The sequence below is a fragment of the Narcine bancroftii genome, chromosome 11, assembly GCF_036971445.1.
Source record: "Narcine bancroftii isolate sNarBan1 chromosome 11, sNarBan1.hap1, whole genome shotgun sequence".
Taxonomy (NCBI): domain Eukaryota; kingdom Metazoa; phylum Chordata; class Chondrichthyes; order Torpediniformes; family Narcinidae; genus Narcine; species Narcine bancroftii.
The window spans coordinates 11820340-11841954 of record NC_091479.1 but is presented as its reverse complement, the minus strand read 5'-3'; the positions used below and the strand labels follow the sequence as shown (position 1 = coordinate 11841954).

Here is a 21615-nt window from a genome sequence, read left to right as displayed (position 1 = left end):
ACAGGGAGTTGGATCAGTAATCTGCTCCAGTATTCAACAACTTACGTAAATAATTCATAACAGCAAATCTACATGAATTATTAGCCAGCTCCGGTTATTTTTAGATGGCGCACATACTATCTTTTATCAATAGGCCTGTGTCGTCCTGGATAGCAGTGAATTACTAACACAAAGCATTAGTTCTCTTGTGACGCACAGAGACCGGTTTTCTTCCACTTCTATCTTAATATATTTGAATTGCTGTTTATCTTGAAGTTATTTGTGTTCATCTTGTTGTCATCTCACTGAGGGGTAATGTAACACATCTGTTTTCCGATACTGTTATGACATAGCATCCTTTACAGCCAGTTTTGAATGGTAATTATCTTTGCAATGTGGGTCAGGCAGACCTATTCGCTCACAGCCAGTTTTCACCAGCGATCAAGGGATTTAAAAATTGATCAAAGAGGTGGAGATTCAAAATAAAAACGGAGACTGTTGGGGGAGTTCTCAGCGGGTCAGCCAGCGTCGGTGTGGGGGTAGAACCAGAGGCAACATTTCAGGTCAGGGGCCCGACATCAGATCTGGTAAAGCAAGAGGAAAAGTTAGAGGGAGCTATATTTTTCCTGCCCTTTTCTGAAATACAGGCACTTGTCCGCATGCAAATGCCCGCGCTCATGAAGAAGTACAGTGTCCCTCTATATAGCAGGAGGGCCACTTGTTATGACAACTCAACCCAATGAGAGTAACCAGTCTAAGAAATTCAAGCTTTGACAGATTGTGTTTCATTCAAACATTGAAATTGGAAGCATGGATGAGTGAACTACAATGTTGGAAAGTGTACGGGCATGCACCCTGGTCGAAAAAAATAAACAGGCAGACTGTTTTCTCAGTGGGGAGAAAATTGAAAATCCCCAGTGGCGAAGGGACCTGAGAGTCCTTCTGTCGGATCGCTGAAGGTAAACTTGCAGGTTGAGTCGGTGACGGAGAAGGTAAATGCAATGCTGGCGTTCATTTCAAGAGGATTAGAATGTCATGTTGAGGCTTTCTCAGGCACCAGCGAGACCTCACTTGGAGTATTGTGACCAGGGCTCCTCCTTTAAGAAAGGATGAGTTGAAATTGGAGGGGGTTCAGAGGAGGTTCACAAGGATGATTCCAGGAATGAGAGGGTTATCATACGAGGGGTGTTTGACAGCTCTTGGTCTGAACGTGTTGGAATTTAAGAGAATGAGGGGTGGGGCGCATTTCATTAAAACATTTTGAATGCCGAATGGTGACAGAGTAGATGTAGGAAGGTTGTTTCCTATGGTGGGAGAGTCCAGGACAAGAGGGCACAAACCAGGTTTGAAGGGAGTCCGCTGAGCACAGAGATGCTCAAGAATTTCTTTAGCCAGAGGGTGCTAAATCTGTGGAACGTTGCCAAAGGTGGTTGTTGAGGCTGTATTTAAGGAAGAGATTAATAGATTCTTGATTATCCATGAAAGGATATGGGCAGTGGGGCTGAGTGGGAAAATGGATCAGCTCATGATTAAATGGGGAGGCAAACTTGATGGGCTGAATAACTTTTTTATGGAGTGTATAAAAAAAGTACTCAAGTGACGCCCAGCACTGGGGTGAAGTAAAGGACCCCAGGCACTGCAGGGAGGTCAGTAAACTCTGTAAACAGAAGTCTGATCAGTGACCCTGTGGCTCTCGTGAGCATTGGTGAACCTGATCATAAAGATTGAAAGGTAATGTTGGCAGATCACTGTCCTCAGGGAATGAAGAAAGGTCAGTGATACCCTGTCCCCTCTGAGGGCAGGGTTCAGTGATTCTCCACCATCAAGGTTGGGGGGGTGGGTGGGTCATTGACTCTCAGATATTTGAGAATAGATGGGACTGACCTATTAAGAACATGTAATTCCTATGCCATTGGTGCTCTGTGATTAGTAAAGGATTGCTTAAGGTGGGATGTGAGTGGGAAGGGAAGGTTGAAAACCACTGCTGCAGACCCAAATGTAACTGAAATATTTTGCCTGAGAAAAATTGTAATTGGCCCATTTCCTTTGGAGTTCTGAGACCGTGCACATAACGAGTTAATTAGGTATGATTTAAAACAGTGGTTTTCAAACTTCTTCTTTCTGCCGACATCCCACCTTAAGTCATCCCTTACTAATCACAGAGCACCGATGGCCTAGGGATTACTTAAAGGGGGATGTGAGTGGAAAGAAAAAGGTTGAGAACCACTGAATTATATCTTACACTGCAGAAGTTGAATAGATTGAAATCAGATGTAGGTGTGGTGAAGATGTACAATCCGTTGTACATTTAACGTGGTCTTGGCCCGATGTGAGACCTTTCTGGGCGGCTTTACATAACTGTTTGGAACAAGTTACAGAAATTGCTTTTCCACAATGTCCTGATATATTTTTTATTAGGAAATATTGAAAGTGTAAGCCCTAAATTGAAACTATCAATTGGAATTTGTTAAGTTAGCATTAGTGGTCGCAAGGAACTGTATTGCAATTACTTGGAAATCCGACATATCTTTGACAATGCCAAGGTGGCACGCTGAAATTCAAAATGGTGTTCCTTGAGAAAAATGAATCACATAATTTAAGAAATAAATACCCTATGTTATTACAAATTTTGCGCCTGTCCACCCAAAGACTGGGATTAAATTTGAAGTGATACTCCTTCTTCTTCGTCTCGACCTGCGGGATTCTCTTTTGCAAGTTCTTGTTAGATCTGGTGAATTGCATGGACGACATCTTTCTCTGCAATCCAAAGATTTAGTTATCTTTTATACCTATAAAAATTTTTTTTTCAGTTTGTATATTGTTCCTTTGAGGGGGGGAGGGGGGTTGGGTGGCAGGGAGGGATTTTGGGGTGGGGTGAAAACCATCATGTATGGAATCAATTTTTTAAATATTTGTAGTATTATAATAATTATAGTATCCATCTGAATGGAATTTAAAATAAAATATTCAAAAAAGAGAGAGAAGGGGTGGGGTACGAGAAGAAAGATGTATAAAGATACGGACAGAGCTATAGGAAGGGGGTGGGGTTTATGGAAACTGGAAAAGTCGGTTAGTGCCATCTCATTGGAGGGGGTCCAGACAGAACTTGAGATGTTCCTCAGTGTGGCAGTGAATGAGACCATGGACTCGTATGGGGCAGAGAATTGAAATATAAGCGTCTTCCTGTGTTTCCATTTCTACGACGCATTGAGTCCACAGTTGCCATCCCAGGACTATAGAGGAGGTTGAAGGCAGGGCCACATTAAGGCCATCTGACGTCTTAAGCACTCCAGTGGCGTAACTGGTGGGTGGGTTGCAGGGGGAGTGACCGCTCCCCCGAGCAAAGTTTTCGAAAGTGATACCTTCCCCCTCTTCCCCCACGCCCACCCCCCCAATCCATTGCCGCCGTGGTCCTCCCACAGACAGCCGCCACCACCACTACCCCCAATATGGTACAAAGCCGCTGAAAAAAAAATCAGCGTGACCCACAACTCAACCAACGTGGAGCCTTTTTTACGTGCTCGCTCCCCCTAACATTAGACCCTTCACTGACAAGACATTAAGACTCAGTAAGGTGCTGAATGTGAAATAATAGATCAAAAAAATCAGTTTTCTTTCAGGCCGGACCCCACAACTATACTAAATATAACGAGCACGTGTGTGTGTATTTTTTACCCCATTTATTGTGTGGGGCCCTAGTTCAACTGTACAATGGTAAATCCAGCACTGGATTTGTTATGCTCCCTTCCCCTGGCGCCCTAAACATGTGCTCATTTTGCTTCATGGCTGATCCAGACCCGGTTGAAGGATTCATGGGCTTGGGTCTGCTGGGGCAGACAATGACTCAATCCGCTTGGAGGAGGACTGGCATCTGTATTATGAACGGAACCGTTGGGATACTCAAAATATAAACCGGAAATGTTAACTTTGCTCCTCATCCCACTGGTGCTGTACAACTAGTGAAGCATTTCCAGCAGTTTTTTAAATAATATATTTTTGATTACCATTCAGACCCCTCATGCATTATAAAAGCCCACCCATCACCATGAGCATGACCTCTTTTCAGTACAGTTAACATAGTGGTTAGTGCAATTGGTATTACAGCACCAGTGATCCAGATTCGAATCCCACACTCTCTGTCAGGAGTTTGCATGTTGTCCTATTTTCTTTCCTCGCTTTTTTTTTAACCGGTTCTTGAATTTTTACCGCATTTATTATTATTTTCCTTATTCCATTTATATTTATCTTTGTTCTTGTGTTTTATGCACCCGTGAAGCTGCAGCAAGTAAGATTGCATTTGTCCATCATTTCAAGTTCATTTATTGTCACTTGCAGCGAGAAAGTTTACTGTTGAGAGCAGTCCAGTTCGTCAACCTATACATAGTACAGAGAGAGAGATCAGTCAATTCAGAGCAAAGGCAATATTGTTTTACTAGTGCAAGGTTACTTATGTCTATGACAATAAACTTCATTCATACTCGTGTCATGTTGCGGTAGTTATGTTTAAATTTATTTAAATTTAGACATGCACACTGTAGCAGGCCCTTTCTACCCTCGAGCCTGTACCGCCCAATTACACCCAATTAACTTACAATCCTGTGTGTTTCGAATGGTGGGAGGAAACCCACTCAGGTCACGGGAAGATGGTACAAACTCGCTGGCGCTGAAACAGTTCCGCTAACCGTACCACCCTTGTTAGAAGATGCTCTTGTGCCAGGCAGGGATTTGTGATGTGTTCTCTCAAAGGTTCCTGGAATTGCCTTGAACAGAGGGTCCATGAATTGAGGAGGAGGAACGTGCAGGTTTACCGACTGACAGAAGGGAGGGGGGTAGCTGTACAATCGCATCGGGCAGAATGGCCACCTGCTGTCTCCATTTTGACTAAATGGCCTTGCTTTATTTTCAGTGCCTCAGCACCCAGGACGTGGCAAGCGGTGCGGCACCTCCCAAGCTGCTGGGTCAACTCTTCGTCTTGCTGCAATATCAGACCCTAGCAAACCGCATCAAGGTCATGGTTCGGAAGGCTGAGACTCTAGCCCGCCTGACTCGCATGCCAGGCTCACCAGGTGAGGGACCTTGGAGGGCTCATCCAGTGACGTAGCTGGGGAGGTGCCAGGCGAGCACATTTTTCAAAAGTGGCGCCTTCCCCATCACCTTCCCCCCCCCCCCCGCTACTCTGACACTATCACCCCCTCACTCCAAAGCCCCCGCCCCCTCCCTCGTGCAGTCCGCCATTCAACCACTGACTCACCATCTGGCATATGTTCCCTAACATTAGAACCTGGCTAGGGCCAGGAGTGTATCGTGAAGCAATTCTTCATCCAGTTCACGTGGGATGTGCACCAGTCTCCCCAGTGGAAAAGGTAGAATCTACAGTAAAACTCTGACACCTGATTGCGTGGAAATTCAGATGTTTCAGCATCTGGAGCTCTGGGCAATGCTTTCCATGCACCTCTTCAGCAATTGTACATAATCAGTGATCTGGAAGATAATGTGGTGAATTGGATCAGCAAGTTTACTGATGACACAAAGATGGGAGGTGTTGTGGACAGTGAAGAAGATTTTCAAAGCTTGCAGAGGGATCTGGACCAACTAGGACCTTTTTCTTTCCACTCACCTTCCACTTTAAGCAATCCCTAAGCCATAGGGATTCAACCAACTGATTGCTTATGAAGTGACTGAATGCAGATGTTGAAATGCATTGTTTGCTTTTTAAACAATTACAGATTTTTACCCTCACTTCTTGAAAGTATAGTTCCCTTGACCAGTCCACAGGTTCACAAGGATTCTCTTGTACCTTGCCCAAGTGACCAATGGGAGGCGAGGATGAGTTGGGCCAAAGGGCCTGTTCCCTGCTGGTCGGCTTTATTGTCACACAGATGTGAAGTATGCAGTGATGGGAACTCACCGTGGGAGACTTCAGAAAGTTCCAGCAGACGTTAGTGATCCCTGGGAACTGCAGAACATTGTAGCACAGTACAGGCCTTTGGCCCATGATGTTTTGTATATATCAACTCAACAATCTAAACCAGTGGTTTTAAAAATCTTTCTTTTCACTCACATACAACCTTAAGTAATTCCTATGCCATCCGTGGGAAGGGAAGGTTGAGAATCACTGCTCTAGATCCAATTGTGACTGAAATATTTTGCTCGAGAAAAATTGTCATGGCCCATTTCCTTTGGAGTTCTGAAACCGTGCACTTAACGAGTCAATTACAGTGGTTTTCAAACCTTTTTCTTGCTACCCACATACAATCTTAAGCAATACAAGCACTTATGGCATAGGGAATACTTAAAGTGGTATGTGAGTGGCAAGAAAAAGTTTGAAAACCACTGAGCTAAACCTCAATTTTTCCTGCATCCATGTGCCTGTCTATGAGTCTTTTAATGTCACATTGTACTCACCACCTCCATTGGCAATGCATTCCAGGCACTCACTACTCTGTGTTTATATTTTTTTAAAAAAAGCACTTACCCCTGATATCTCCCCTAAACTTCCTCCCCTCACTTTGTCCTCTGGTATTTGCTACTGTCACCTTAACTTAGCTGTACGAAAGCAGCGAGCAGATTCAAGCCAGTGACCTGTCTAGTCGTCGTAACATTTCAGCAAATGGACCAACTCGAATGTTTCCTCAAGGAAGCCATTGACTAATTTGCCCTCTTTCCATCTTTCTTCCTAGATCATTATGTCATTATAAATCTCTACAAAGATGGCAAGACACTCTCCAGCAAGGTAACCAAAACATCAAGCGGCTACAATCCTGTGTGGAATGCCCCATTTCTCTTTGATGTCCCTCCTGGCGACATTGAAAGCTTGGACCTCTCTCTGGAGTTTATTATTATGCAGGTAAAGGCAGTGGTATAATTGGAGCTTGTGTTATGTGTCACTTCCAACAATGTCAGTAGAACATTCCAGAACTGGAACTTATAACACAGTGGTTCTCAACCTTTTTCCTTCCACTCACATCCCACTTTAAGTAATCCCTAGGCCACCAGTGCTGTGATTAGTAAGGGATTGGTTAAGGTGGGATGTGAGCGGGAAGGGAAGGTTGAGAACCACTGCTCCAGATGCGATTGTGACTGAAATATTTTGCTCGAGAAAAATTGTCACTGGCCCATTTCTTTGGAGCTCTGAAACCGTGCACATGACGAGTCAATGAGGTACGATTAAAACAGTGGTTTTCAAACTTTTTCTTTCCAACCACAACCCACCTTAAGCAATCCCTTACTAAATCACAGAGCACCTATGGCCTAGGGAATATTTAAAGTGGTGTGTGAGTGGAAAAAAGGTTGAGAACCACTGATTAACGGGCCTGCACTGAACATGATACCCAAGTTAAACTCTGCCTGCTTGCACATATACCCTCATATTCAGGTGCTTACTGAGAAGTACTTATGGCAGTCTCTTTGAGCCACCTCCCATAAAATATTTGCCCCGCACATCTTCAAATACCCCCTCTTCACCGTATCTTCAATGCTTGCCCTCTAGTGTGTGTCTTTTTTTTAAACCCTGTGATGAAGTTTCTGATGCTCTACCAATCGATGCATCTCATAACACTGGACAACAAATCTTTGCAGAAGGTTTTCTTCCTGAAAACCTATATGGAAATTATGACAGACAACTTCAAGCTGAGCACAAAGGTAATCTCAGATTTGCTGTATTAGCAGGAAGTTGGAGAAACATTCACGTTTATTGAATTTAGCATGTTGAAGCTGACCCAAGAATGTTTTGCCGCTGGTTTTCGTTTGCCCCTTTTGGCAGTGTCCAACAATAGTCGGCCAGCATTGATGGATTTCATTTGCCCTGATGCTGCTTTTCCATGCTTGCAATGTCCTGGTGAAACCTTTCGCCCATGTTAGTCATTGATTGCTCCAAGATATGAAAGTGTATCACCTTAAACTGTAATAACAAGTGTATTGTACACTTAAACCGTAATTTTTTTTTAACCTATTTATTTTTCACAAATCTGTTTACTGGTTGCTTGAAATTCCGATAATGGGGATTTTACTGTAGTTATAAATGTGCCCCATTTCTTTGAGGAACATGGCTTAGTCTTTCCAGGTTGAAGCCATCATTACCGAGCTTCAAAACGTTCTCCACTGGTATGCAAGTCCGATTTTGAATTCTAGTGAAAGATTTTTATTCATCTTGATCAGTATATTTATGAATCCTTCTCATGCCTCGTAACTTCTGGTGATGCTCTGCCCACCCAGAGTTGGAGGAGGCCGTGGACGAGAGGCATCAGGTCACCTTCCCCTTTTGGAGCTGGCTATTGTGGGTTTCTAGACCCTGGGATCTTTCAGGGCTTGTGATCAGTGAACTGTGTTGAACCTACCCGTTCCAGTTTATACATCTCTGGGCCAGTTCTGTCTCTGATGGGCTTCTTGAAGTGGGAGATGAATGCAAACACCATTCGTTACTCCAGGCAAATCTCTTCTCTCATTCCCAGGGCCGTATTTACACCAGGAGCAGTGCCCTCGGTCGGGTGGTCATCAGCGCTGATGCTTCGGAGACTGGGAGGATGCACTGGAAGGAAATGGCCAGCCGGGGTCACGTGGAATCTGCCAGATGGCACACCATCCAGCCGGATGCTTTCTAGATGCTCATGTACACATCCCGGCCCCTTTCCACAATGCCGTCCAGACCAGCCATTCTCAACCTCTTTTTTTTTTGGGCTATGGCCCCCGCAAGGACTCTGCTCAAAGTTTCTGGGGCCCCTGTCCTGTGAGGCAGTCAAGTTTTGGTTTCTACCTACTGACTACGTTAAAAATATTCATGTCACGCGATGTGAAAAGAAAATGAGGCTTTTACTTAAATTTGCTGTGGGCCTCCAGGGAGGGGGTTGTAGGGCCCCTGTTGGGAATGGCTGGTCAGTCCCATTGATAAATGCCCTAACCACCCTCTGCTCATTTGGAGCTTGGTGTGATAGACTCCCCAATGCTACCCTTGCATTTCTGTTGACCCAGCCCAGTCAAATGCTCAAGGGTTGCGAGAGGACGACGTTGAGAGCATTTCACCTCTAAAGCTAGTGGATTGTGCTTGGCCGAAGACTGAGTGAGTTTGGTTGTGAGAACTAGCGCTTAAGGTACAAGAGTGAAATGACCAGTCCCCTACCATGCACACCTTTATGTGGCATGTTCCCCCACAGTAAAACCTTGCAATATCAGGAGATATTGGGTAACGTTTGGTCAAGGAGGCACAAAGAAAGGGAGTAAGTAAAGCGTTTGAGAATAGAATTCCAAAGTTCAACCCCCCACTGGGCTTGAAGGTTACTTTTAAATGTTATGTCGTAATACATTAAAAATGTGATTATACATGATATACTTCAACTTTGGTCTGGCGTAAGGCAAACAAAGAGTCACCACGAGTATTGCCCGGCACTCCTAACACTCAGTGAGAGTCCCTTCAGAGGCACTTAAGTGCCCATTGGATTCACCTCCAGAACTCCCACAGCCTCTGCAGCTGCCCAGACTCGAGTTCAAACCATAAACAACCTGAGCTACAGATCCGAACTTCGGATCTTCTATTGCAACCACCGATTGCAATAGACGACCCCCGCAGATTCGCAAATGAAGTGTTGCTTCCCTTGGAAGGACTGTTAGGGGTCCCAAATGGTGGTGAGGGAGGAGATGGAGGCGCCAAATGGAGCACCTCCTGCGGTCACAGGGAACGATTGGTGGGGAGGGAAGGAGTGGATGAGGGAGGAGTCCCTGCAGAAGGCAAAGAGGGGAATGAGTGGTGGTGGGATCAGCTTCAGGGTCAAGGGTGAATTGGTGGGAAATGCAACACAGGCATCAGAGATTTTGATGAAAGTCAGGAACATCAAGATTCCGATCTCCAAATACCATGTTGCAGAAGGGAGCTGGATGGAAGTTAAACATGCGAAGCACTTTGTTACACTACTGTAACATATTGCAATGGTTGGACCTACCCCAGGTTGAACCCCAGTCATAGGGTTCGCCAAAGGATCATTAATGGAAGCATTCCCTTTCTTCTTTCCAAAATCCCCTCTGGTCTACAGGGATTATTCCAACATCACAGACTGAAAAGATATGGATTTCAGGGAGATTAATTGTAATTACCAATGGCTTTGCATCAGAAGTGAAACTTGCACCAGTTCAAGACTATTGGGGGTTGAAATGTTCAGAGAGCAGGCGATTTGTACGAGTGGACAGAGCCTTGCTTCATAAATTGTGATGATGTGCATTTGGCTACTGATTCTAACTGCACAGAGCGCCCGGAATATAATGAATCGCTGAGGGGAAATTAAGCGATTTGTATGTATGCTTCTAATTTTATCTTCCATTTTCATTCCACATCCTGTTTCCAAATGTCAGATGTGTTTGCTGGGTATCACTGTGTGGTTTGAAATGTTTCCCTTCACGTCTTGAATCATAATTTAGTTTCTGTCTCAATCTCTTGTCATCTATATCCCTGCAAGTTCCAGCTGAATTATGCTCCATGTCTGCTCTGCATAAAGAACTCTTCCTGTTGTGGAATGTGGTATTGTTCACTGATCCATGGCTTTGTTGAGATTGAGCCCTCCAGTAACGCCTGCTTCCTTTGTGTTTCGTCAACTTTATTCTCAGTGAATCTCTGTGGCACCACTTGGTGCGGGACGGCGTGGTGAAATAAGTGTACAAATGCACACTCGCTTCCTTAAGCGTCAAGTGATTTGCGTTGCTGCTCCAACTCACCCGCTCGCGACTGTGGTTGCATCATCTTGTGGTATCACGCTGGCCTGAATGATCTTCAGTGACGATTTAATTCCATAACTTTTCTTTACAAGACACAGGTGAGAAATGTGCATTAATCATCAGTAATGGCTGGCTCTAATTGAGCCAAGCAGATCCAAGTGTCAGATCCAGTTCCGTGAACACCTTGGATCAGAATAGTTGTGGTGAGTCTCCATTCACAGTATGTATAAACTTTGTATATCAATGTGCACCGTGTGTAAATGTCATCTCAAATAAATCTGACAAATGAAGGCTGTAACCTTTTCTTCCCATCTTGTGTAGTTCTTTGTAGACGTTCTGGTTTAACGGACATGCATTTGTTCTTTATTCCAACTTTTGTCCCTTCGATAATGAGGAACAGGTGCTTAACGAGTCGGGTGAGAATAGAGTCGGCCTGTAACGTAGATGGGAATGTGACTGCCTTCTAACATGACCTTTCCTGGGCTATTGTGAGATAGTAACTACCGCTACAAGGAATGCAGTAAGACCAAACAGAGAAAGAAGTAAGGACGTCCTGTTTGCAGACACCACAGGGGGAACATTCTTGTAAAAACAAAATTTCCCAACTGTGTGAAACTTGTAGAATCTCATGCAGACCCCTGCCTAAAGCTGTATAAAAATGGGATGAATAATCAAGGTGGAATGAAGGAAACTGTTGTATGCAAAATTGGTTCTGCTGTTTGTTTTATTATGGGATGGACTGATTTTTCACTCAGGGCCATCAAAGTTCCCAGCAGGACATCGCTAAGAGGCCATTTTCTCTTTCAATGAGATAGAGAATGATGGCTGGTCCATCCTATTTCTGCCACCTCCGTCAATTCCGTCCTTGTGTCCCTGGAATGTGTTATCCTCTAACATTAGGGGTAGAAGGTTGATGCAGTAGTCAGCTTTGGGGACTTTGGTTCAATTCTGACCTCTAGGGCCATTTTACAGGGTCTCCCTGGGTTTTTGCTGGGTGCTCTGGTTTCCTTCCACACTCTCCAGGCACGGGAATGTTAACAGGCAACTGTACTTGGCCCTTTCATGTAGGTGAATGGCAAAAGAAGCAAGGAGGAGTTGATGTGCAGTTTTGGGCCTCTTATCTCAGAAAGGATGTACTGATGGTGGAGAGAGTTCAGAGAAGATTGACAGGGATGATTCCTGGAATGCAAGTGCTAACATATGAGAAGTGTTTATTGGATCTTCTTATTTTTGTATGTTGTTAATATCGTTCAACTGTATATTCATTGGAGTTTAGAAGAATGAGAGGGGATTTCACAGAAACTTTTCGAATGCTGACAGAGTAGATGTGAATAAGATGTTTCCCTTGGTGGATGAATCCAGGACAAGAGGGCACAGTCTTAGAATTAGAAGGTACCCATTTGAAACAGAGATGAGGAGAAATTTCTTTAGCCAGAGGGTCGTGGAATTCATTGCTACATCCAGCTGTGGAGGCCCAATCATTGGGGGAGTTTAAAGAGATTAATAAGTATCTGATTAGTCAGGGTATCAAGGGTTATGGGGGGAAAAGCCAGAAATTGGAACTAGATGTGAGAATGGTTTAGCTCATGGTGGAGAAGACTCGATGGGCTGAATGGCCTACTTCTTTTCCTTGATCTTGCGATGGGCAAGTGAGACTAGGTTGCAAGTCGACGGGAAAATTATAAGGAAAGTTGTTGCGCTGGGACTTACTGGGCCAAAGCTCTTCCTTCTAGGTCACAATATGCAGTGCCCTCCGTAATGTTTGGGACAAAGACATCTTTTTTGCATTTATTTACCCCTGTGCTTCAGAGTCTTAAATTTGTAATAAAGCAATTCAAGTGAAATTGAAGTGAACATTCCAGATTTTATTCAAGGTTAAATGTATACATTTTGGATTGACCATGTAGAAATGACAGCATTTTTTATCTCTCATTTCAGGGCACCACAATGTTTGGGACATAGCAATGGTATACATATTAGTCATATTTAGTACATTCCTTGCATTGCTCTGACTGCTTTAAGTCTGTGATTCAGAGACATCACCAGGTACTGAGCATCTTCTGTGGTGATGGTCTTCCAGGCCTCTACTGCAGCCATTTTCAGCTCCTGCTTGTTTCGGGGGCTTGTCCCCTTTACATGTTCTCTTCAATTTGATTTAGATTAGATGTTTGTCGTGGCCATTCAAGAATTTTCCAGTCTTTAGCTTTCAAAAATTCCTTTGTTGTTTAGGATCATTGTCTTGCTGCAGGATGAAGCGGATGAGTTTGGAGGCATTTGCTCGCACCTCAGCAGATAAATGTCACCATGCACCTCAGCAGATAAATGTCACCATGCACCTCAGAATTAATTTTGCAGTTGGATCATCCAATGAAGGTAAGTGCACCAGTACCTGTGGCAGCCACACATGCCCAGGCCATTTCACAGATGAAATGCAGTGGTATGCTTTGGATCTCGGGCAGTTCCTTTTGCCATCACTCTGACACAGGTTGATATTCGTCTCATCTGCCCTCAAAACCTTTGAAGGGTCTTTTAAATACTTTTTTGGCAAACTGTAATCTGGCCATCCTGCTTCTGTGACTGAACTAGTGGTTTGCATCTTGCAGTGTAGCCTTCATGAAGTTTTCTGCAGAGAGTCCTCACTTTCTTCTTAATGCCGATCCTAAGGTTTGCCCGATGTCTCTTCCTGTTTTATTTTTGACTTTCACTGGCACCTCTCTGGTCCTCGTGTTTAAAAAATGGCAACTTCAGATTCCAAAGGTGATCAAAAGCTTCAAAGTAAGCCCAGCTCTCTTATACCTGCACCAATGAAGCATACCTGAGGACTCACAAACAGTGTGATGCCCTGAATTGGGAGAATTTTGCATAAAAAGTGCTGTAATTTCTACATGGTCAAACCATAATGGACACTTTAATCACGTGAATTATTTAATGACAAATTTAAAACTGTGGAGCACCAGGACAAATAAAGGAAAATAGTGCCTTTGTCCCAAACATTATGGAGGGGAAACCTTTCAATTTTTAATTTAGACATACAGCACAGTAAACAAGCCAATGCCACCCAATTAACCTACACCCCTGGTATCTACTGATGGGCCAAAATGGCCTGTTACCATGCTGCATGTCAAAATTAAAAGGTTGCCCACCCCTGGTGGATCCCATTCCTTGTTGAGAGCTGGTCCAGCAAGAATTCAATTAACTACTTTTGTCCAGTCACCCACCATTCTTTTACCAACCAAAATTAAAGACAACAGGGCTTTAAATCTGATGTGTTCCTCACCTTGGGCTGACATATACACGAGCATTTAAATTTAGACATACAGCATGGTAACAGGCCCTTTTGGCCCACGAGCCCCTGCTGCCCATTTAACCTACAACCCCCGGTACGTTTTTGAACGGTGGAAGTCCCCGGGGAAAACCCGCACAGGGGAGAATGTACAAACTCCTTACAATCAGTGTGGGATTTGAACCCCGGTCGCTATACCAGCGCTGCACTAACCGCTACACCCCAGCAGCATATGAACAATACCCTTCCTTCAACACTGTTTTGATCACCCACTCTTCAGTCAAAGATTGACTATGGCACCACCAGGCTATTGGGGGCATTTTTGCTGTTAACCAGAAAGGGAAGGAAACTGGGAGTCAAAATATACGCCCTTCCCACAGGCTGTCGATAGGTATAACGTGCATGTTATAATAAGACACAGTATCCTAGGAAAACACCACATGACAACAGAACAAGTGTAAACTCCAGCTATAATCTCACGAATCAAAAAAAACATGCCAAATTCAAGGATTTACAAAGATCAAGAAAACAAGGGAACAAACATAATCCGTGCAGTGTGATTGCCAGAACAATAAACCTAACACTGCTCCCACTGGACGGTGCATAAATATGTAGAACTGCTTCTTAATACCAATATCTTTAACTCAGCGACCATTTCAGGTGCAAACCTAAGCCAAAAATCACAGGCCTTCAAATTAAACAAACTTGCTCTCATTCCACATCAGAAACCAAGCATTTCAACATGTAGATTTTGAGTCCTACCATCTTTTGCAGAAAATGGGGGTCGTTCAGCCTCGGAATCTTCTTCCAGCATCGCGGCCACACAGCTCTAGTGTCCCAAGTTCAAAGCCTACCTGTGAGGAATTTACACTGAAAGTGTGGCCTCCCCTGCCAATAGCTTCCGCACACATCCCAAAAATGGGTAGGTGGATTCCACCCCGAGGAGTGATAGACCGTTCCTGAATCTCGCCATTGTTTTTTTTTAAATTGCTGTTAACCCAACCAGACCTGGTCACTTTCTCCCCCAGTAAAGTTCTACATGTTCTTATTTAAGAGATGTTCTACCCGCATTCAAGGAATGACCAATCAAAAGAAGCCAAACTCTGTGAACTTTGGAAGTCCCAATGCGTGTAGCAGGCTGTGATCGTGCAACGTAAAGGCTTTTTTTTTGTAATGAAGGGAATCCAGCAGCCAGTGCACAGGAAACTTACAAAAGCAAGTGTGAAAGTGAGCAGGCAAACTGTTTCAGTTTGGACAACTGAGGATAAACATTAGCCTCTTTAGGAGGAGACCTCCTCCGTCCTACTTTTAAATTGTGGTGTGGATCTTTCCCATTCCCTCAGGGGGCAGAAGGGCTCTTGGTTTAACGTCCCACTGCGACGACAGTGGTGTGCCATGGCCTCGCACCATCAATATTCCCCCCTCCTCCCCTCACTGCACTTCATGATCTAGAACCCACCCACAAGTTGAGAGTGCTAAGTACTGAGCCAGTTACCAATACAGTCAAAATTGAAAAAGAAATTCAGGTGAATTGGTTCAGATGGATCTATTTGTACCTGTTGTTGCAGAATAATTTCTAGATACAGAGGGACCTCGGGGGCTCAAGTCCATATACCTCTCAAGGTTGCCGCCCAGGTTGATGGGATAGTTCATAAGGCTGATGGGCTTTAGTCGGGGGGATTGAGTTCGAGTCGAGAGGTCGTGTTGCAACTCAACAAATCTCTGGTGAGTGTTGAGCACAGATCTGGTCACCTCCTTATAGGAAGGATGTGGAAACAATGGAGAGGGTGCAGAGGTGATTTACCAGGATGTTGCTTGGACTGGAAAATGAAGCAGGATTTGCAGAGCTGGGGCTTTTCTCTTTGGAGCGAAGAAGGATGAGAGGGGACTTAATAGAGGTCTACAAGATTCTCAGAGGCACAGATAAGATGGAAAACCTGTTTATTTTTTTCCCAGGGCAGGAAGAGCAAACACCAGGTGACATATCTACAAAGTGAATGGGGGAAAGTTTAGGGGAGACATTGGAGGTATTTCTTTTTTAAACAGAGAGCTGTGAGTGCCTAGAATGCTTTCCCAGGGGTGGTGATGGAGTCTGGAACATTAGGATATTTAAGAGACAGACAGGCACATGAATATGAGAAAAATAGAGGGTTATGAGGTAGGAAGGGTTAAGTATTTCTTTTTGGCAGGAATATATAAGTCAGCACATTGAGGGCCGAAGGGCCTGTACTGTAATGTTTTCTGAAAGACCATCTGCCTTATCCAAAGGTCCACAAAACTCCATTCCCAAAAACCTTTTGCTTCTCCAAGTCAAACTGTATGCAGCCCCAATTACCTGAATTTCCAATCACCCTGACACCCAATTGTCAACTAAAGCCCACTGACTGAAGATTTAAAGTCAACTTCAGTCCAACAACATTCGCCTGTCACTGAACGGTTCCAAATCCCGAACGCCTCAGACAGCATCCGTGAAGGCAGTGAGATGGTGGAGGTTTCGGGCCAGGACTCTGCATTCAACTAAGCAAAGGGATAAAGACAGAGGTGGAAAAGTTGTGGGGGGGGGGGGTCCTGTCTTGGTTTGTAAACAATTCTTCGGTGTAGTATTGTGCCACATATGCAAGTGAAAAACAAGCTTGTTGAAGATTGTCAAGAAGATGATGTTCGGTAAAGAGTAGAGAGCTCCATTCTTTTCTGTTCTTTCAGAATAAACTGCAATGGCACAGCTCATTACATGATCCCTTCGAGGAAGTCTTAGCTCTGTTCTTTCTTATTCAAGTTCATTCTGTGCATGTTGAAGGGGCGAGGGGATAAGAGAAGGGAGCATTTCATTGCAGACGGCATGGTTCTTCCTTGTGACTTCTCCTCCTCGTTCTGGTACCCCGAGGGGGAATCGGGAGACGACTTGCTGAGGTTCAGTGGGGAGACTGGACGGTTGGGCCTGTGTGGGGATGGCGTCCTGCTGAGAGGCAAAGGGGACAAAGACCTGTCCGGCGTGCGGGCTCGCGTTGGCTGGCGCGGGCTCGCTGGAATGCCGCTGAGCCACGCCTCTGGTTGGGGAGCAAATTCAGAGCCAAGGGCACCTTGGCCGCAGAACGCGGCATCCAAGTAGCTTTGTCCAACTCTCACGCTGGGTGCGCCGGCCTCTAAAGGCAAGGCCACGACTTCCCTTTGGAACGGGGAGCGGTCTCTGCCTCGTCGGTTAAAAGGCCTGAACTCTTGAAAAGAGTGTGCTGCCCACGGACTGGCAAGTCGCTCATCTTCCTCCCCCGATGCGGCAGGCGATGAAGTCTGGCTCTGCTCCTTCACCCTCTGCCCATTCTCCATCTGCCACTGGGCCCTCGCTTGAGCTGTTGAGGAAAGAAGGGGAGCGTAGGGTCAATGGGAGCCTTGGGACAAGCAGCAGATAGCCGGCAAGCAGCGGCAGGGACTGGGGCAGCTTTTTACCTTTCATGAGGTCTTCATTCTTGTGCTTCAGTGATTCCATTTCACAAGCCATGGCAGCCATCTAAAGTGAAGGTGTGAAACAGACTTAGTAGGAGAGGACGGAATCTGCAGCAAAACCAACGAGAAGCTGAAGGGACTCAGCGCATCTGCAGAGAGAAGTCGTCGTTGACGGAGCTGCCTGACACAGCAAGTCCCTCCAGCGTCTCATCACGATCGCACTCTGCAGGCTGTTGAGACCTGAACAATACATTTCCAAAAGGGGTCTTAGCTGTTCGCCAAAGGAAATTAACCCTGTCCCTGTGTTCAGGGACTACCAACAAATGCATACACTCCACGTCCCCATTGGCCAGGACTAATTTTACAGGTGGTCCCCTACTTACGACCATCCGTACATACGACCAAAAAAAACTATAAATTAAAAATATACGTATTTTATGTGTGTCAGGTCCCAGTGATCCAAGGGCTGTTTATTTTGAAGGACCAACATGGTGGCGGCCACGGGCCAGGAGGGAGACTCTGCTGTCGCCAATTGTGTTCCATTTTCGGGACACGAAGGCGGTGGTGGATCCGGTGTTGGAGGTGGGGAAGGTGAGCGCAGGCCAGGTGTCGGATAACGGGTCTTTCCAGTACCAGTCAAGAACGTGGTGGCCCAGAGTAACAGACGTCCATTGTGCGATCCGACTGGTTGGTCAGAATGGAACTCGAACGCATGTCAGGGGCCATCTGTATACCCAACCACCATCTGGGTCGCACTGGTGTTCGTTTACCCATGGAGTATATGTTATAAAAGGTTAAAAAATGGCCAGAGACCAAAGGGGTAAGTGGGATAGAAACAGAATCGATCAATTTTTTTTTAAAGCGACGCAACACATCGTCCCAGTCCTTGAGCCTGTGTCGCTCAAATACATCAATTAACTTAGATACTCCATATATTTTTTTGGGGGGGGCTGGAACCAGAACAGCCAGAGAAAGACCACACACAGGTCATGGGAGAATGAACAAATTATGAACCTCTTTTTAGACTGGAGTAAAAAAAATACAAACAGCTGGAGATCCTGAGAGGGTCAGGTAGCATCTGTGAAAGCAAAGGGTCGGTTGATGTTTTGGGTCAGGACCCTGCATTCGGGCTGGATTTTTAATCTTATGTTAATTTTTTTTAAAATGGAGGCTTAAAGCACGGAAACAGGCCATTTTGGTCCCAACGACCTGAAACCGGAGCCCCCCTACCCCGCCCCCCGGGGAAAACCCACGTAGACACGGGAAGAACATATAAACTCCTCACGGGATTCAGACCCTGGTCTGGTTCACTGGAGCTGTAACAGCATTGGGCCAACCTCTACGGTAAATGTGTAGCCCAATTCGGAATCATTCAACTAAGCAAAGGTATAAAGGCAGTGGGGGGGGGGGGGGGGGAATCTGTCTTGGTTTGTGAACAATCCAGCAGGGCTGTCTTACACACAGCGCAGAATTTGAATCCGGGTCACTAGCGCTGTCGTAACTTTGTGTTAACAACTGACTAATGAGACCCACACTCAGAAATTTGCTTCCCCCCCCCCCCCCCCACTTTAAGACCTACATTTGAATTTGGCTCTCGGAGGAGCTTTGAGTTGCTAATCCCCTTTCCGTTTTCAGATGACCCCACTGAGTAACCTTGTGACATTTGTTATTTTCCTGTTGCCCCCACTTTAGCCCCCTCAGTACATCACAGAGCCTGGGGCGCTCTGATGCCACAGACCGCCCTTACCTTTTGCCTCTTCGCGCACAGCTGGTGCTGCAGCCGATGCATTTCCTCCTGTAGCTTCTGGAAGTTCTGGCAGGCGCCACCATCCTTCAACCTCTGATTCTGCTCCTCCTGGTTCCTCCACTGCTCCTCCTGGGATTTCAACATTTCTCCCACGTTCTGCCACAAGCAAAGAGTGACAGTTTCAGATCTTGAAAGCAGAGGTAATGCCTTTGAAGGGCAGCAAAGATTTTTTTTAAAAGCTGCAGATGCCGGAAATCTGAAACAAAAACAAAATGCGCTGGAAACACTCAGGAGGACAGGCAGCATCTGTGGAGAGAGAAAATCAGTTAATGTCTCAGATCTAGATCCCTTCATCGGGAACCTCTATTCTGACAAAATACCTTCAGACCCAAAACATTGTGTTAATGTTCAAGTCCCTTATCCACCCCTGACAGGGATCAGTCCATCTTTCAGCTGTTCCCATCAGGGAAGAGATCCAGGAGGATCAGAGCCAGCACCGCCAGGCTAAAGAACAGCTTCTTCCCACGGGCAATGAGAAAGGAACTGTTCAGACTAACCATCTGAGACTCCTATATTAATGAAACATATTGTATGTCTGCATATGAGTTATTTCTGGTTGTGTGACCATGTGTTTTGGACCAAGGACTGGAGAATGCTGTTTCATCGGGTTGAACTTGTACAATCAGACGATGATAATCTTGACTTTCACTAAAAGTGCCTGCGATGTTCTCAAATGTGCAAATTTTGAGCACGATTTTGAACATTTGCATTGTTTGACATCACTGTGCATGCCTGCTAGAAATAAAACTCAAATTCACACAGCGTATAGACACGGTTGTGTTCACAAGAGCCATCGCTTTTTATAACCATACTTAAGATTCACTCACACGGAGAGCGAAGACTCCGCTGTCCCCGCAGGATCCAACTGCCCTCAGCTGTATACAGACGTTAAGCGGCCTGTGAAAGGAGCTGTCTTTGGTTTATTTTAAAATCACACGATTGGCAGTGGCGGTTGCAGACTCCGGAGAAACAGAGGACTGGCACCAGGAAACAGGGAGATCATCCATCGTTTGATAAGGATAAGCAGAGGAGGTGACTCGATGGGACGGTGACCAGGGTGGAGATCTGAGGAACACACAGGCGGCAGGCTGTTGGCACCTCGAGGTGATGAGCCTGCGCAGCCTTGCTGGCGACTGCAGTCAAAGGGCTCACACCAGGCTGCGGACTGGCTGAAGGGTGCCAGGTACCAGGATGCGAGAGGCTTCCTGATCATGTCAGAGGTGTACAAGGAGCAATTTATTCTGACGGTAGACAGAAGGAAACTTCGTGTAATATCACATTTTCTGTTTTATTACATGACAATAAAAGTAATCTTAAATCTTGAACCCACAAGTTCACAGTACTAGACAGAGACTGAAGAAAACATTGAAAGACCACACAGAGCATTGTGCTGGGTTCTGGGCACCCCACTATATTAAGTTGGAAAAAGTGAAGAAAAGATTAATGAGAATGCTTCTGGGACTGGCAAAATTGAACAACAAAAAGAGGCTGATCAGGCTGGCATATTTCTCCTTGGAGAACAGAAGGCTGAGGGGAGGTTTATAAAATCCACGAGGAACCCAGATACTGTATATCAGCATCGTCTTTTATCCACAGGGTAGGGGCATCTAAAACTAGATAGGATTGAAGTAAGGAAATTGGGGGAAATATTTGAGGGGCAGTTTTTGTCCTCCCCCCCCCCCCCACACAAAGGTTAAAAAAAATCTCAGGGTTGTACATGGAGGACAGCGTGCAGGTCTGGTCTCTTTACTTGAGGAAGGATGTACTGTATTTGAAGGCGATCCAGAGGAGGTTCACCAGGTTGATTCTAGAGATGTGGGGGTTGGCCTACGAGGAGAGATAGAGTTGTCTGGGGAAGCACTCACTTGAATTTAGAAGGGTGAGAGGGGATCTCATGGAAATGTATATTATGAAAGGCATAGATAAGAAGAGGTAGGTACATTGTTTCCAATGTTGGGGGAGACTAGAACTGGAGGACATTGCCTCAGATCCAGAGGAGTAGATTTAGGACAGAGATGAGGAGGAACTGCTTTTACCCAGAGGGTGGTGAATCTGTGGAATTCGCTGCCCATTGAAGCAGTGGAGGTGACCTCAGTAAATATATTTAAGACAAGGTTGGATAGATTTTCACAAAGTAGGGGAATTCGGGGATATGGGGAGAAGGCAGGGAGGTGGAGAGATTAGATCAGATCAGCCATTGAATGGCAGAGCAGGCTTGAGGGGCCTGATGGTCGATTCTTGCTCCTATTTCTTATGTGATGCCATTTATGTGCTCTGACAAATCAATCTGAACTTTGGTATGGAATGAACTGTATTCAACCACAAGCCAGCAAGGGATATCACGCAGTTCTGCGAACCCATTAAAGGAGCATTGAAGGTCTGGATACAATGAGCAACTGTCTACAGC

General features: G+C 45.3%; 2 protein-coding genes across 3 annotated transcripts in view; one reads left to right on the top strand and one right to left on the bottom strand.

The window, feature by feature from the left end:
- Positions 1–10968, top strand: part of LOC138745523 (synaptotagmin-11-like) — a 48543-nt gene extending 37575 nt beyond the window's left edge. For both annotated transcript variants that reach the window (XM_069902618.1, XM_069902619.1), the window contains 3 exons: positions 4886–5045; positions 6660–6826; positions 8430–10968. In XM_069902618.1, coding sequence (XP_069758719.1) covers positions 4886–5045; positions 6660–6826; positions 8430–8579 — 477 coding nt within the window. In that variant the 3' untranslated portion in view covers positions 8580–10968. The remainder of the gene's footprint in view (positions 1–4885; positions 5046–6659; positions 6827–8429) is intronic.
- A 3445-nt stretch (positions 10969–14413) lies between these two features.
- LOC138745183 (early endosome antigen 1-like) overlaps positions 14414–21615 on the bottom strand; it is a 159551-nt gene continuing 152349 nt past the window's right edge. Inside the window, exons 34-36 of the mRNA XM_069902240.1 lie at positions 19149–19304; positions 17405–17465; positions 14414–17307 (exon numbers count right to left, since the gene is read on the bottom strand). Of these exons, the coding sequence (XP_069758341.1) occupies positions 16712–17307; positions 17405–17465; positions 19149–19304 (813 nt within the window). The 3' untranslated portion in view covers positions 14414–16711. The remainder of the gene's footprint in view (positions 17308–17404; positions 17466–19148; positions 19305–21615) is intronic.